Source organism: Schistocerca serialis, chromosome 4, assembly GCF_023864345.2.
Source record: "Schistocerca serialis cubense isolate TAMUIC-IGC-003099 chromosome 4, iqSchSeri2.2, whole genome shotgun sequence".
Taxonomy (NCBI): domain Eukaryota; kingdom Metazoa; phylum Arthropoda; class Insecta; order Orthoptera; family Acrididae; genus Schistocerca; species Schistocerca serialis.
The window spans coordinates 554679369-554697696 of NC_064641.1; the positions used below are offsets into that span (position 1 = coordinate 554679369).

The window sequence follows — 18328 nt, forward strand, 5'->3', positions numbered from 1 at the left end:
AAGTACTAAATAACAAATAATAGCAGAAGGTCAGATTTTAAGTGGCAACCTGCAGTACACCAGGCAGCAATGTTAACTGCTGCACTACACTGCATGCTCCACAACTTTTGACAATATTTGTATACTCAGTGCAACTCTGCTGTCCCTTTCAAGTTAATTAATATGAAAATACCTAAATCACATATTTCTGCATTTGTGTCTGTGTTGTTACTTAGTAATAATCAGATGTTCTTGTCGGTGCAAAACTATCTAATAGGTGACTCACGGATTTGAAACTATTTGGGACTTTCACAGAATTATTCTAAGAGAAACTTTGCTGGAAAAAGAGATTTTAAGCCAAAATAAGTAAATAAATGTGCACATTTTCCATCTGCTTCTATTATATTTTACAGCTCTTGTGTATGAATATTGATGAGAATTATCCACTGTTCATCAAGGAAAGTACTATGTTATTATTCTACGCATTTGATAATATGTATTACGTTCATTTGTGGAACATTTTGACTCTGTCTGAATACAGTCAGTACAAAATGAGTTGATTGTGATGGGTAGTCATAAAGCTTTAATTATCACCTTCATAAAATAAAATTAAGTAATTGATTTTTATATTTATTTGCAGATGTGTATCAGCAGTTCTGATACACACTGAGATTACTGCACCACAATACTGTAGAATGCTGCTAGAGGAGCCAAAACAAAATGACACAGTCCATTGATCAAATATTTTTCAGTACTTTATCTTCTTCATTTGAAGGGAAATAAAGTTGCTGTTGCAGCTAAGTAACTGCTGTGTACACGGAAGTGTACAGTTATAATGTGCCATCATATGACACTGATTAGGTGCACAGACATTTCCAGTGTGGTCTAACAAGGTCAAATGTTGAAGAATCAAATGTCAGATAAACTCTCTGTGAAGAATTGGGAATTGTACGAGAAGTGTTACTTGATAACTGGCATATCAAAATTGAGGTGATAGTGGGAAAAGTTAAATCTCTTCAAGATCAGTTTTCAGCATCTTGCATGACATTTTGAAAATGACAGAGCTGCCACTTACCAGTTCCAAAACTGCTCACACACAATGAAAAGTCCTGCTGAACTGAGGTGGTAGCCAATCCAGATGACTTCTTTAGTCTCCTATTTTTCATGTATGAATATTGGGTTTCACCTGACTATGAGACAAAGGAACAAAGCAAGCATGAAAACAGGTGAATTTGCAACCACCTGAAAAAGGTGAAGATTCAACCATCAGGTAGTGAGGTGACGCTGTGTGCCTTTTTGGAACTGCCATGGCTTGGTGCTAAAACATTATGCATGTAAAAGACAAGCTATAACAGGAGAATACTACTCATACTTGAATCTGAAGACAAAGTTATGGAAGTATGGGAAGTCGTCTGACAGGTGTTTTTATCCTCAATAATTGTCTCCCCAATAATTCCCCAGCTCATTCTGCACAGGACACACATAAATATGCTGCTCCTTTTGACTATCAAATTTTGTTCAGCGATCTGAAATAGTTGGTGAGCCATTTCATGTGGCATTACTAAGGCGAATTGCTCTGGTGGTTTTTTAGGATCATTGCTAAATTTTTCAATTATTTTCCATGCCCTTATACTGTTTTGAATTTATCTGTATCAGCTAAAAGATTTGATCAATATTTCCCTTCTGCATTCTGCTGTATATTTCCTCAGTTCTTCACCTGTTTGAATGGTGTCTTCAGAAAGTGGGTCTCTTTCATATTTACCGTGAAAGTCTTAAGTAGTCTGTCTTGATTGAGGGTGGATATATATTGTGTTCTGTGCACACAAGGTATGTTCTTTCGAGAGATTTTTTCCTCTACAAATGTGAAAGCCTATACAATTTTGGAGTCACTTAACATTTTGCAACTTCATTGCCCATTTCTTTTGAGAAACTTTCCCAGCACAAATATCTGAAGTTAAATTGTTGTTTACAGGCAACTTCTTCTAGGTTGATAATTGTAACTGTTGCTCATGTTATTAGAATTGTGCTGTATTTTTGGTGTTGGTTCCTCAGCTTTTTTTACCACATGTTAAGCTGCTTGTGAACTAATAAAAATATTCATCCAGTTACAGCACTCCACATGGAAAAGATTGCTCAACTTTGGATAGTGTTTGAGTTTCATGCTTTCCTTTTCCACCCAGCTTTTCAGCTCTTCACCATTCTTGTCTGTAGTTTCATAGCCTCAGCTTGTGCTTCTGCTGTTGAAATTTCCCAATACAATCTTGATAATCTTAGAGTTGAATTGCCTAGGATTAATGAAGTTGAAGTCTGCATTAGATGTTATGTAGACTGTTATTGTGCAGGTATGTAATTCTGCTGTCATTAATTCCCCTTGCATGTCAGACTTTCAGACTTACTATTGATCGCGACCTTAAAAACTCATTTCAACTTTACTTTAGAGTATGCCTAATTAGTGATTCATTTATGGGCAATTAATTTACAGGGCCACCTTCAGTGTATCATCACTAATTGATTAATTTTGTAAGGACATGAATTTGTAACATAACTTTCATTTTTTTAATGTGTCAGTCCTTGTATATACATAACATTTTTTGTCTTAATGGCAGATCATATCTGTAATTCAGGTCGTTATTAAAGAGTTGATCATTTCTGATTAAACTTACCAGTGTAAAGACAGTTCAAGGTCAAGAAATCATACATTAATGTGCCATAACAGTTTGGTCCTTTAGTAATGTGATCACTCTAGATGCTGTTTTGTTAAACCTTGCATACCAATATGGCACTCTGTATTACCAACCTACATCTCCTGCAAGTTCTCAGTGTATGATATTGAAGTGAACAACTGATATTACTTTTTATACGTCTTTTATGGCTAATATTACTGTTTATATGTCTTCTTTGGCTTCCAGTACTGTCCTTTGGCAATTTTAATGTATTTCACTGGTAAAACTGAAGAAAGTAGCTTATTTGTGTATTCTGAAAAGCTACAGTAACCCTGCAAATGTTTATGAAATTTATTATGTGAACTATGTTACTAGTTTGTGCTCTGTATGTTTCCTTTTTCAGGCCGTGTATCAAAATTCCGGCATTTGAAAGGCACCCCTTTGCACAAGTCAACACATATTGAGAACATACGCAATGTCAGCAGACAGATTTCTGGTGAATGTGATGGATTTCATGGTATGTGTTGGGATGCAAAAATACTGTTAATCTTTTTCATTTGTTTCTCTTCTTTGACGTAATTGGTTTTTACTTGATGTTGTTCAAAACAATCAGGAAGCCCAATGTCATTTGACATTTACTGTACTATTAAGAACTGTTTTTATCAATTGTTTGTCACATTTTCATGCAGTGAATAGTTTTCTGGCTTTTACGACACAGTTCGTGAGCGATACATAACAATGTGGAGAAATAATTGTTTGAAACAACAATTGATCTTCCATGAGCAAAGTCAGAACAGTTGAGGATGTGTAGACAATAGAAAATTTAACTGTTGTAAACCATTAGAGTCTGTTACTTCCACTTTTTTCTCCTTAATGCACTGCTTAGAATAAATTTTACATCTGTCCAGCACCTATCTCTTCATTTAACTTTCTCTTTTTTCCCATCTTCCCATTTTTCATGCCGGAGGACCATTTTGAAAATTCATGAATCCAGAGATTGGTCCCCTTTTTTTTTTGTTAACATGTGTGGCAGCCCGCTTCAGTTTTCTTTCTCTGTTAACTGAAAATAGACATTTATTTTCTGTTTCATACATAGTTAACATTGATTTTTAACATGTATTTTGAATTACATAAACTAACACTGATTTAACTCTGACAACCATTGGTCTGTTACCTTCTGAATTCACTCAAGTTCTGTAAGTTTGTAATGTAGACCGTACATGCATGTCTGATACTAGGCACTATAGTGTTATATGAAAGTGATAGTGATCCCATTGTGCATTAAATTATGCACTGATCGAGAATATGATATGAACATCAAAAGTTTTGTCACATTTGATAGACACCAGTCTGAAACATAGCAAAAGGCTCTAAATAGCTGTGACGAGCTCATGCACAAAGTACGAAAAACTGCAAGGAATCTTATCATCTCAGCTCTCAAGACCCATGGTATGTAACACACATTATCCATTTGTATTGGGAGCCTATTGAAATTTGAATCTGTAAAATTTAGAAACTTCTATTTATTTATTTATTTACAACAGAATCAAACAATGGAAACTCTAGGTTGGAGTATCTACGTTATTAGGTGAAGGTAGATTGCAACCCACCATAAAGATGACACATTGAGTTGCAGAGAGGCACTTACAGTACACATTTAGCTTTTGGCCAAAAGAGAATATGCACACTTTCACCCAAGCAAACACACGTTAAGCACATATGCCCACTATCTCCTGCAACTTGAACCAGAAACACAGGTGAATAAATATTAACAATTCTATGTTTCTTACTCATTGAGACCATGTTATTAACTGCATATTTCATTAAGTGATATGTTTACTGCCCAGGATTAAAATTCTTATTCTTGAACCATCACCAGTAACCCATGTATCAACACAATGGATATTTCTGATTACTCTTACTCCAGTGTAAGAATATTGTTTTAAGATGCACTTGTACGTTATTATCTTTTGAAGTTTTTTAATCTATTCTTTTTATGAATAAAAGTTTTATATCTTCATTTCATTTCCCTTCATGTTGTGAGAGTAACGCTTCTACTATGTACTACCTCATTGATGGCGATTGTATCAGTGATGCTCACAGTGACTATATTATGAAAGTGATAGATTGCTACTCACAATATAATGAAGATTTTGAGTTACAGACATGCACAACAAAAAGACTGCTAAATATTTAAACTTTTGGCCAGAAGACTTTCTTATGAAATAGGGAACATATGCACAAACACCTTCATGCAAATGCAGCTCACAAACAAATGACCACTGTCTCTGGCTGTCGAGACCAGACTGCGAACAACTGGTTGGGGGGGGGGGGGGGGTTACCTCTCACTGTGCATGGAATGAGGAATGTCCTACCTGCTGTGCCCCCACCCCTCCTACAGTGGTATTCTGCCACCCACCAAACCTATGTAAAATCCTTTTCCATCCCTGCACAGCCCCTGCTCCCAACCCGTTGGCTCATATCCCTGTAATGGACCTCAATGTGGTCACAAGCATCACCTATCCCATCAAAGGCAGGGCTATACCTGAAACCAGTCATGTGATCTGCAAGCTAAACTGCAACCACTGCTTCGTTCTATGAAGGCATGACAGTCAACAAGGTGCCTGTCCGCTGGAATGGCCAATAAACAGCTGGACCATCCAGTTACTGACCATGCTATCCAACACAATGTTCTTCATTTTAATGACTGCTTCACAGCCTGTGCCTTCTGGATTCTTCCTACCAACACACTCCTTGCGGTATATGCTAAGTTCCTGTGACCCTCCTGCCCTCAACTTTCATTAGTCATTGCCCTTCAGCCACCTGTCCCCTTCCCTATTTCCATTCCAACACTACACAGCCTTCTCATCCACAAGCACACCCACAGCCTTTTTAATTCTGTCTTTTTCCAGTCCCCAACCCTCATCCACACAGCTGTTTAAACTTTCGATTGCACCAAGCTGCTCTACTCTCTCTCAACCTTGTCCCTTTAAACTCCGACAAGCAGCTCTTTACCATTCCCCACGCCTTCCATACTATCCCTGCCCCTCCCCGCCTTGTTATTACTCCACCATCCAGACTGCTTCCCCCATCATCCGCAGTTGCTGACAATCTGGCCTCGGCAGCCAGGGATAGTGGTCATTTATGTGTGAGTTGCATTTGCATGAATGTGTGTGTGTGTGTGTGTGTGTGTGTGTGTGTGTGTGTGTGTGTGTGTGTGTGTGTGTGTGTGGGTGGGTGGGTGGGTGGGTGTGTGTTTTCTGTGTGCATGTTGTATATTTCATAAGAAGGCTTTCTGGCCAAGAGCTTACATGTTTAGTAGTCTATTTGTTGTGACTGTCTGTGACTCAACATCTCTGTTATATGGTGAGTAGCGATCTGTCCTTTCCATAATACAGTCATTATTCCAGTTGGGATTTTCCATTGTGTGAGACATACAATGGATGTATGTACAAATTTATCACCAACAGTTCAATAGTTTACATTTTGTATCCAATAAAATAATTTTCCTACATTTTATTTGAATATTTCAGATATTTCTGACTGCTTTCAAAGTTGTGAAACAATATGAACCATTAAAAAAAACTGGGATTTTAATGTGCATATTATGCCATGTTTTTAGCATGAGAAGGAAAAGTGATTGCTTCTCTGTGTTTGTATCCATAATCTTAAATGTTAGAAGTCATGTGATCCTTAAAGCCAGCTGCCCCATTATATTCAATTACATAATATTCTTTAGTAGTCTAATAATTCCTTGATGTTCATTGTATGCAGTAAAGCCACATTTATTGTCTCTTCAACACCAATTGAGTTGATACAAGTGGTTATTCTAAAGCTGTGTATGATTTCTAAAATCACTAGTGTTTGTTGGCAGTAATGCCAAAATGGTTCAGGCATTTATGTGCATGTGAGATATCAGATTTTAAGTACTAATTATAGAAAAGTGGTATAGGAAGTTCTGGCAGATTGTAAATAATTTAGAAGTGAAGGTAATAACTCACCGAATGCTTTGTGTTGTCAGCAGGCATGTGCACCCCCCCCCTCTCCCTCCCCCATATCCACCCTCAACATCCCCCCATATCCACCCTCTCCCTCCCCCATATCCACCCTCACCATCCCCCCATATCCACCCTCTCCCTCCCTGCCCCTACTGCCCCTCTCCCTCCCTCCCCCCTACTGCCCCTCTCCCTCCCTCCCCCCTACTGCCCCGCTCCCTACCTCCCCCCTACCGCCCCTCTCCCTCCCTCCCACCTACCGCCCCTCTCCCTCCCTCCCCCTACTGCCCCTCTCCCTCCCTCCCCCTACTGCCCCTCTCCCTCCCTCCCTCCTACTGCCCCTCTCCCTCCCTCCCCCTACTCCCCCTCTCCCTCCCTCCCTCCCTCCCCCCTACTCCCCCTCTCCCTCCCTCCCTCCCTCCTACTGCCCCTCTCCCTCCCTCCCCCCTACTGCCCCTCTCCCTCCCTCCCCCCTACTGCCCCTCTCCCCCCTACTGCCCCTCTCCCTCCCTCCCCCCTACTGCCCCTCTCCCTCCCTCCCCCCTACTGCCCCTCTCCCTCCCTCCCCCCTACTGCCCCTCTCCCTCCCTCCCCCCTACTGCCCTCTCCCTCCCTCCCCCTACTGCCCCTCTCCCTCCCTCCCCCTACTGTCACTCTCCCTCCCTCCACCCTACTGCCACTCTCCCTCCCTCCCCCCTACTGACACTCTCCCTCCCTCCCCCCTACTGACACTCTCCCTCCCTCCCCCCTACTGCCCCTCTCCCTCCTTCCCCCCTACTGCCCCTCTCCCTCCTTCCCCACTTCTGCCCCTCTCCCTCCTTCCCCCCTTCTGCCCTCTCCCTCCCTCCCCTCCCCCACTCTCCCCCCTCTCTCCTCCCCCTCTCACCCCTCCCCCTCTCACCCCTCCCCCTCTCACCCCTCCCCCTCTCACCCCTCCCCCTCTCACCCCTCCCCCTCTCACCCCTCCCCCCTCTCTCCCCTCCCCCTCTCTCCCCTCCGCCTCTGTCCCTCCTCCTCTCTCCCCTCCCACTCTCTCCCCTCCCCCTCTCTCCCCTCCCCCTCTCTCCCCTCCCCCCTCTCCCCTCCCCCCCTCTCCCCGCCCACTCTACCCCTCTCCCCCATCCCTCCTCTTCCCCTCTCCCCCATCCCTCCTCTTCCCTCCCCCTCCCCCCTCTTCCCTCCCCTCTCTCCACTCCCCCTCTCTTCCCTCCCCCTCCCTCACTCCCCTCTCACTCCCTCCCTCCCCCCCCTCCTCCCTCCCCTCTCACTCCCTCCCTCCCTCCCTCACTCCCCCCTTCCCTCACTCCCCCTCCCTCACTCCCCCTCCCTCACTCCCCCTCCTCACTCCCCCTTCCTCCCCCTTCCTCACTCCCCCTTCCTCATTCCCCCTCCTCCCTCCCTCCCCTCTCCCTCCCTCCCTCACTCCCTCCCTTCCCTCTCCCTCCCTCCCTTCCCTCTCCCTCCCTCCCCTCTCTGTCCCTCCCCCTTTCCCTCCCTCCCCCTCCCATCCCCCTCCCTCCCTCCCATCCCCTCCCTCCCTCCCTCCCCCTCCCATCCCCCTCCCTCCCTCCCTCCCATCCCCCTCCCTCCCTCCCTCCCTCCCTCCCTCCCTCCCCTGCTCCCCCCTCCTTCTGCCCCTCTACCCCATTCCCCCCTCCACCCTCTCTCTCTCTCTCTCTCTCTCTCACACACACACACACACACACACACACACACACACACTGTGCCAACTGAATATACAGTTCTGGCATCTGTGCCTCTTGAAAACTCAACAGTTTCGTTGTGGGGTGAATTACTACCTTCAGTCTTAAATTAATCGTAGAAAATAATATTTAGATAATTTAACAGACAGGTTTATTTCAGCAAACTCTGAACGTGTTGCTGTACCACTCAGTGGACCTGGTGGCAAGATAGCGGTGTTCGAAATAAGCAGAACCGGCAAGCTGCCAGATGGTGTAATACCTACACTTGTGCAGGGAACAAATGTAATGGACTTTGCTTGGGATCCATTTGATTCCAGCAGATTGGCAGTTGGTAAGTTATAGATAAAATGTAGCTGTTACAGAATTTTAGTCTCTGATTTTGAGTGAAAGAGGTATCAAATAATAAGTAAAGTACATATACTGTGCATCCATCTTACAGGAACAGTTCTCCAGATAGCAAAGAAGTTTCAGATGGACCATCATTTAAATTGTTTCTCAATATTTTGTGCACTTCTGATCACAGCATTTTAGTACACATTTTATAAGCTCTGCATTGTTTTAACTTAAACTTGCTGTTAATGCACTGTTCTAACTTAGTGCATAATTTCTAAAACTGCCAGTGTCAGTGCCAAAGTGCTTAAGAGATTTATTTACTCCTGAGATGGCAGACCATAGTTCTGGCATTTGCAAGCTAGGGCATGCGTGCATGTATATAGAATAAATGAAGAGATAAATCTATGGAAGACAATTAGGAGAACAACTGCCTCTTTGTTAACACTTAATGTGTTATTAATGACTAGTTAAGTTGGTAATGGAGGGAACAACGAAAGGAAAAAATTATAGCTCTCAGAAAGTACATCGCAGATTATTGGCAATATTTGCTACAATCAATGTATGGAACTAGATCGTTGCAGTGGAAGGAGAACAATACAAAACCAGGAAAAGAACTGGCAGCTGTTAAAACATGCACCACAGGCCAGTCATCAGTTCATTGTGTTTTTTACTTTTACAGACATTGCTCTTCAAATAATTCTAGAAGCTGTGCGTAATAACCTGGAGTTTGGAGCACAGACTTGTCTTTCATTGTAAAATTGTCACCAATTACTGGAAATGGTGGTGTATGTTGCAAAGCATGACGATAAATACCATAGACTTTGCAGTTGCTACACAATTAAATTTGCCTGAAAGGCTACATCCTCAATATTTTTGTTTAGATGCCACACTGTTCATGGTAATGTTGCCATTTCTTTTCTAATGGTGGTTTCAGTGTCATCCTACAATGAAGATGAATGCAGACCTTGGCAGAACAGTTGCTACGTTTAGTTCCTGAACTCTCGTGCAGTCTCTTGTTGAGGAAACCATGACTCTCATGCATAGAGATTATGTCTTCTTCGTTGGACACTCCTCTGTTCCCTCATAGTGCTGCATAAGCAAAGTGCTAGTATACTTGACAGGCATGTATTACTAAATGCCAGCCCAACTCCATTAGCACAGTGGAATACATTTTGTCTGTGGATAACCTAGGCCTTTGGTGGCACGTGGAAAGTACATAGAGTTTTACATGGCAGAGCAATTATAGTAGATGTTGAAAGACATTGTTATTTTATACAGTAGGGGACTTTTGCTATGCAACTTCCATGGACCTAAATGCATTTCAGCAATGGGATGTAATGTGTTGCACTACGAGTTAAAAGCAAAACACCGTGAAATTTTTGTCAAGTATGAGCGAATGTCAGCTCGAGAAGTTGACACCATCTTCAGCTTGGCAAGGTAGCACCAACACTCAACATGTAGAGACAACATTACAGAATTCTGCAACACATTGACAGGGTTGCTTAATGTCATATCAGATTGGGATCATGAGGACTGCTTTTTTTTTTTTTTTTTTTTGTTACAGAGTTGATTATGCTGGCCAATTTTATTGTGATATTAGGATGTTTACCTTACATATGTAAATTAATTCTGGGCCTGTGTCATACTTTACATCAACTACCTAGAACGTGTAGCTTTCAGCACACATTTTTTTAATTCTTAATTATGTGACTTGAGCAAAAAATAGAGGTCATGAAAATGATTAACCTCCACTAATTTGATCGGATGAGAATTTTTGCAAACAATCACTATGATACACAGAGTATGACAAACACTTTTACATATTTTTGGGAGGTGATTGCTTGCAGCAAAAGAATAAAAAGCCTACAATGTGTGAAAGGCCTTCATCTTTTATTAAAGAAGTTATTTTTTTATTTTTTATTTTAGGGTTCTACCCTAAGGTTGGTTTGCAGCAGATTGCCATTCCTCTCTTCCGTCTGCCTTCCTCTTCATTTCCACGTATGTGTTACATTCCAACATCATTCATGATCTGTTGCATGTTTGATATCCTTGTTTTTTTTTTTTTTTTTTTTTAAAAAAAAAAGAGGATCAACAAGAACCAGATAATAGACTGCGTATGATAGATGATGTTCTGAACGAGAGTTTAGCGAAAATTTTTCTCTGCTTGAAAATCTTTGCACGCGCCTCTTTAGAACATAACATTCTGCACAGAAATTAGAGTCATCTTAGATTTAAAAATCTAGTCAATTGCCGTGCTTTATTTCTGACTGTATCACTATTAGGCATAAGAATAATACGAATATGAACATGACATGATATGTACATTCTTCCGCGTTTGCTGTTGTCTCATCTAGTTTCGTAGTTTATTAGGCAGACAGGATTTAAATGAGATAGCAGCAAACACGAAACAATACATGGCAAAATGTTTATATTCGTATTATTCATATGTTGAAGAGAATACTGCATGTGATTCACAATTCATAAAAGTTACTATTAGCAACCATATCTTCTCAGAGATAGGAAACAATTCAGAACGTAGAGTTGGCCATACTGACAAACATCCCAAACAGTCTTGCCAGTCGGATTTTCGTAGTACATTGAAAGACTGCTACATTCGAAGATGAACAATATGGAATTTGTATTTACTTCGTAAAATAATGTATGAAAATGCAGTGGTCGAAACTCGGGGCGGAGAAAAAAGCTCGTTTTCCACCTTTTTTTTGTAAATTTATTTACTGGCGCAGAGGTTTTGGTGCCAGTATTTATTTTTGTGCCTACAAAGCATGCCTGTGTAGTGCTACGTATATTCGACGGCAGAAGTTAGTTGTGACGGCACCTACCAACATTTTTCAGAACTTCCTCTTACTTTGCACTCGATTCTAAGCCGCAGGCGGTTTTTTGGATTTCAAAAATCGGAAAAAAAGTGCGGCTTAGATTCGAGTAAATGCGGTATTCTCATTCCATACTGATTGCATAGAATTTTTTCCATTGTTCTTAGGTCTTCCTCTAGATCTTCTTTTGTCTCCCTGACTATAGCGGTATCATTTGCAGAACATAGCATGTCTATCTTGTGCCCATTAATTTTGATCCCCACCTGCGTAGTTTCTCGAACTTGGTCTGTAGCTTCCTGGATGTAAGCATTCAATATAAGAGGAGAGAGAGCACATCCTTGTCTTACACCTTTTCTAATATTTGCTTCTTGTTTCTGGTGATGGTTCCTGATCACTGCCACCTCATTCTTATAGAAACTGAGTATCACACGGATGTCTTTGTACTTTATTCCACTTTTACTCAGCACTCTGAACATCTCTTACCAGATAATGTTATCAAATGCCTTTTCCATGTCTACAAAGGCAATACAAGTTGGTTAATTTTTCTGTAATTTCTTTTCGATAACGAGTCTCGGTGCCAGAATCTCCTCTCTTGTTCCCAATCCCCTTCTGAAACGAAGTTGTCTTCACCCAGCATATCCTCCACCTTCTCTTCAATTCTCTTCAGAACTACTTTTATGATAATTTTTTATGCATGTGGTATTAGGCTTAGAGTTTGGTACTGTTAACATTTTGTAGCTGCTGCCTTCTTTGGTATAGGAACAATGATACATTTCTGGAAGTGTGTCGGTATCTCTCCTGTGTTATAGATGGTCCTAATATGTTTAAGCAGCATCATTTTCATGCTGTCACTAGCATTCTTTATTAGTTCTGCTTTGTTGTCCCGTAGTTCTTTTAGAGCTCTGTCAAATTCTTCTTGCAGAATGTCATCTCCCTTGTCATCTTTGTCTACTTGCTTTTCTCTTCCTATTACTTCCTCTAAAAGAGGTGTTCCGGCATACAACTCCTCTATGTATTCTTTCCATCTCTTCACCATGTCTTCACCAAACAGCATTTTGCCCTCTTTATTTTCTATTGTGCCTGAGAGTGTTGTTCTACGTTTGTTAAAAAACTGATTTACTGTTCTGTAGGCTAAATCAGTTCTTCCGTTTTGTGTATTTTCTTCCACTTCCCTGCAAATTCTTCAAGAAAATTTTCTTTTGCTGTCCTAGCTTCTCTATTAACTAAATTCCTTAGTCTTGTTTCAGTTCTTCCAACTATATTTTCTGCTGTTTTGTATATACCAGATTTAATTTGATCCCAGTCTTCATTTACTCCACCATGTTGAAAATTTTTAGCTAGGTTGTCTGTTTCATGAGCATAGCACTTTGCCAGTCCCTCAGTTTTCAGTTTTTCTAGTTCCCATTTAAGTTTTACTGGGTTCTTCTTCAAACGTTTGAATCTCAGTGAACTTTTCATCAGGACCAGGTTATGATCACTGCCTATGCCTACAGAGGGATAGCTCCTGCAATCTTTTATCTGGTTCCTAAAACGTGCTTTCACTAGAATGTAATCAATCCGTTGTCTCCTCAGGTCTCCAGGGACCTTCCATGTGTGTCTTCTTCATTTGTGATGTTTGAAAAGTGTGTTTGCAACAACTAATTGGTGCTTCGAGCAGAACTCAATTAGTTGATCCCCTCTTTCATTTCTTCTTCCAAGTCCATATTTGCCAACAATTTCTTCCTCCTGTTCTTCACCCACAATTGCATCCCAGTCCCCCATGGCAATCAGGTTTTCATCTCCCTTAACATTTCTCATTTCATTACTTATTTCATCGTATATTTCGTCAATGACTGCATCTTCTTCTTTGGATGTTGGTATGTATATTTGTATTATCACAGTGTCTTTTGCTTTAGTTTCAAGTTTGACTAGTATTATTCGAGAGCTATATTGCACATATCCCTTGACACGTGAGCCATAGTTTTTCCTCAAAATTATTCCAACTCCTCCCATTCCTGGTCTGTAACTTAAACGAGAATGAAGATAGAAACAACAGGGTAGCAAGTTATGGAGCAAACAATTTGTGAAAGTTATGCCATGGTCAGAGACCAGCAGGTGAAAGGCCTTGTACGTGTTCGAGATGATCCAAGCACATAATCTGACATGAATTACCCACCATGCCACACTAAGAGATGTGTCACATGCTACAGCGGACTTCTGGATCTTCCTCAACAACTTGCAAAATGTGTCCTTCGTGGTCAAAATATTACAAAATGTATAGACTGCTACTCACTGTAAAGATGACCCATTGAGTTGCAGACAGGCACAATGAAATCACTTTTACACATTATGCAGGATGTATACAACCCGGGAAAAACCCGGTAATTTTTTAGAATTCTGGGAATTTTTCATTGTTTTAGTTTCCAGTTAAATTTTTGTAATTTTGCATGTTAAGAACCGATTCTCCAACGAAGTATATTACTGTATCCCACTACTGCATAATAATACTTCAACAATAAAACATAAACGAGAGAAAAAAACGAAAATAACTTAAATTGCAAAAGAAATGCGTCATATGCAACGATGACACACAGTGCTCATGCAAGCGTCTGCCAACAGCAAAATGTGTCAAAGGCTTTAGGAAGACTATACATTGTTTCATAACAACAAATTGCCTCCGATGAGTGTGAAGTCCCAACTGTTTACATTAGATTCGTTTTAGCAGTAGATTTCCCTCTTCTGGCTACAGGAATGTGGCTATTGGCTGTGCAAGCAGTCGCAGCAAGCAGCTAGATGCTGCCGAAAAAAGGGGGCGCCAAATTCATATTCTTGAGGGGGGGGACTTGTTTCACAAAGCACATAGCATCCTGTGCACGTTTGTCTTATCGATTATTCATATGATTTTGAAACGCTCCCCTGTTGCTTTTTGAACATTTTTGAACTCATTTTAAGTTGATTTCTGAATGAATCATAAGTTGAGTTTTGAAAGCGTGCATAGTGTACATGATGTCTCAGTCAGGAGAATCCTTGTCAGATCTAGAAATAAACTTTCCGCAGACAAAAGGGGACAGGGCTATACAAGCTGAGTGGAGTAAAGCCAAACAGATGAATGCCAATCGCTGTCTGGTTATGTGGTTGATTGGGTTTGCGAATGATCAGTGTTGTTATAATTACTAGCGAAATCCATAGATTCAGACTACCAGAATGGAAATAAACGATTGACAGGAATAACAGGTGAGAAATATTACGTACTATCTTGTCAGTGTTCCCAAGAACATGAAATTTTGACAAATTTTTGGCCAGGTCGGCACACTAGTAAGGACCAGTTGTACAGTTCCTGGCTAGCAGCCACTTAAGTTGTATTCTGGAAGTAACGTGGAAAACGTGTAGTACGAACACGTAATAACGCCTAACCGGAAAACAATCTTGGGATAACTAAACCTGTGATTCTGGCAGGGTTAGTGAAGTTAATCACTGAACAAATTTTGACAATGGCAGGAAAAGCTGCAGAATTGGTGATGACAAGATTGTTTGTTAGAACAAGGAAGGAGAAGAAACGGGGACATCACACAAATTGTGGAAGAATAAGACGATTACAAATTTATATAAAAATTCCTTAATTCTACTTTTCGATCTCATGCTTGAGAAGCTGGTGCGTATGAATGAAATGTGAAACTGTTTCCTAACATAAAGCTTTTTGCTTGTAGTAGGCCTAATAGGCATTTGATATTGGCACTTCGTGAATTATATTCTCTCATATAAAAATGGCCATTTGTGCTAAAACATTCTCGTTTATTTGGTGTGTCTTACAAAATTGCTCCAATATTAGAAAGACCTATTTTGTTTTATCTAGCAGACAGTGACAAAATAGACTTAATCAGATCAAGAAACCACACCAGTCTTGGGTATTATTTGTGTTAACAGCTTTTTCAGTATTAGATAACAACATTTCGATTTTTCATGTAGCTTGTCTCTTGTTTGTCTCTCTTTCTTTATTGGTTTTATGTATCCTATATTTAATATTATGTCACACAAAACAGTAAGTTATTAGCCAATTGTCAATAAAGAGTGCAGATTTTCTGAAGAGTCTTGTTCTCCCTTTTACAAATAATCCTATCCGCTATTAATTGCAAGATTTTTTTTTTTAAAAAAAGAGGGGCAGGCTGTCAAACTGGCCGACTGGGAGCAGGAGAGGCACCATAGGACATTTTAATTTCCACTATTCTGTGTAGGTTTGGTGGCATCCATTACAAAATACACACGTTTCAATTCCACTGAGTGAAATACAGTGACATGCAATAGAAGAATGGTTTATGAAGAGGCATTGCACTGCACTTTGGCACACTTAAGACCAAATAACATGTCTTACATTTCTTTGAACACATATGTTTTATATTTCAGACTTTTCAGAAAGATGTGCACTACAAGATGAAAATCTTTTTGAAAATTCGATCTTTTTTTTAGTATTGACCCAGTTCGAAAATATCATAGATCCGAGGCTGATGAGCAGAGCAGTCTGAGTTATAGTGGATAGTCTCAAACAGACCCATGTTTACATGTAGCGATTTTGCTGTTTCCCCTTCGTTTACTCTCATGTGGAATGAAAACAAAACAGATATCTGTGGCCGGGAGCTATCAAATGAATTAAAATACATTCACATAATTACAGAAGGCTAAAATATGTCATTCGTTTCAGATTTTATTTTATTTCCACCTTTCTGACTGTCAATCATTTATCGCCTTGCAGAACAATGAAGTTATTTTTGTCTGTTTGCTAAAGAAATTTGACTTTTAGTAACCTTTTAGGCATAGGCAGTCAATGTATTTGAAACGAAATGTTTAATTCCACAGTACTGGCTAGTTTCAACTGTTCTCTGCATTTCAAGTGCATGTTTTCATCCACTAGCACCTATGGCATTGTGCCATAATAAAGAACCAAACATGATATAGTACAGTACTGGTGCTCCAAGAAAATTTATGTCCCAAAAACCACACTGAAAAGCTTAATATCAGGTCGAGGTCTACTTCATTGGGAATCTGGACATACGAATGTGCACTTTAAATATGCACTTTAAATGTGCACATTTTAGTATGGGTCAGGAAATTCTGATGCTCTTGGAGTATCCTCTGATGTCTTGTTTCTTTTATGACATAATGTATGATCTTTCAGTGTTTTACACCTATGTTCTTAAGGGTTTCCTATGTCATCATAGCTGCACAAGCATGGTGTCGCCTGTTATCTGCATTCTCTGGCAGCTATTGAAACAAACCTATTTCTAACAGGTCACAGGAAAGTATGGCGAATGGTGGTTTGAAAAGCGTTACTTTCAAAGTAAATATCCTTTTATGTAAGTTGAACTATGTGCAAGAATGTACCATGAATTTCTTAGATCACAGAGCGTTCGACTCTCATTTAAAAATTAGCTCTTTGATGATGAGCCATTTAGAAGAATTTCGAACCCTGAAGATCAGACATTTATGTCATTATTAAAAATTTTGCTGGCACATTTGTGTGATATATCTTAAAGTGTAACACGCGCAAAAAAGATCAACATCATATGCTTCTCTTGCAGCTTATTAACCTTAGAGACCAATATTATATGTGAAAGCTTTGATTTTCTTGTAGCAACATGATGTATATTAATTTAAACTATTAACTTTCCCCGTTTGTGTGTTCGTGCTACGTATCAGTGATGTTGCTGTTGGCTGACTACATCACGTGTCCTATGCTCTGAATATCCGTTGTCATCAGCTGCCAAGATCACATCGTGAGCTATGACTGGCTTAAAGAAACTCATCGCAATCTCGATTTCAATGATTCCAAAAGTAACATGTGGTGTTTGGTGGAATTCTAATGTATACTTTCGTAATACGAAAATATGCAACGTACATGTTGCTGCACATAAAAGATACTTCCAAAACGTGTCTTTTTCTCTGAGTTTCATTTTCTAATGTGCTGGGAAATTCCACACCCATGTATAAAACCTTAACCATTCAAAGGATTGATAAGGGAAAATATACTGTCACTTAACACGGAAAAAGCATGTTTTCACGCGGGAGAAAGTGTATTTTTACCTGGGAAATCTGGGAAAAATCCGGGAATTTTTCTTCCTTGTCCACATATACACCCTGTTATAACTTTCAACGAAAGCCCTCTTCAGCAAAGAAAATGCCCACACATTAACACAAGAAATCATATCCCACACACACATGACCACTACCACTGGCACCTCAGCTCTGACGACAGTCTGACTGTCACATGAACATCAATCTGGTGTGGGGTGAGGAAGAGGAAGGGGTAGCAGGATATGTGTGGGTGGAGAGAAGAGGACTGTCTGGTGGGGCTAGCAAGGACTAGATCACAGATTGACAAGACTGGTGGGTACAGTGTTGGGTGATTTTTTGGGATGGTGGGGGGCAGGGGGAGAGCAGAAAAGGGGAAAGAATGGGTAGAGCACATTGAGGGTGGGGGACTTGAAAAGGGTGGAGATGATAGGAGAGAGGAGGATGTGGTCTTATGGATTACTGTAGGTTGAGACTGGGATGATTTCAGGAGCAGAAAATGTGTTGTAAGGATAACTTCCATCTGCACAGTTCAAAATAGCTGTTGGGAGGGGGGGATACAGTTGGCCCAGGTTGTGAAGCAGCCATTGAAATCAAGCATGTTATGTTCAGCTGCCACCACAGGCTGGTCCAGTTTGCTCTTGGCCACAGTTTGGCAGTAGTCATTCATCCTGGTTGGCAGTCATACTAATATAAAAAGCTGGGCAATGGTTGCAGCTGAGATGATACACGACATGGCTGCTTTCACAGGTGGTCTAGCATTTGATGGGGTAAGCTAACCC

The 18328-nt window shown here is 40.6% G+C and overlaps 1 protein-coding gene across 2 annotated transcripts in view; it reads left to right on the forward strand.

The window, feature by feature from the left end:
* LOC126475283 (coronin-7) overlaps positions 1-18328 on the forward strand; it is a 241653-nt gene that overhangs the window by 113747 nt on the left and 109578 nt on the right. For both annotated transcript variants that reach the window (XM_050103040.1, XM_050103039.1), the window contains 2 exons: positions 3046-3159; positions 8501-8671. In XM_050103040.1, the coding sequence (XP_049958997.1) occupies positions 3046-3159; positions 8501-8671 (285 nt within the window). The remainder of the gene's footprint in view (positions 1-3045; positions 3160-8500; positions 8672-18328) is intronic.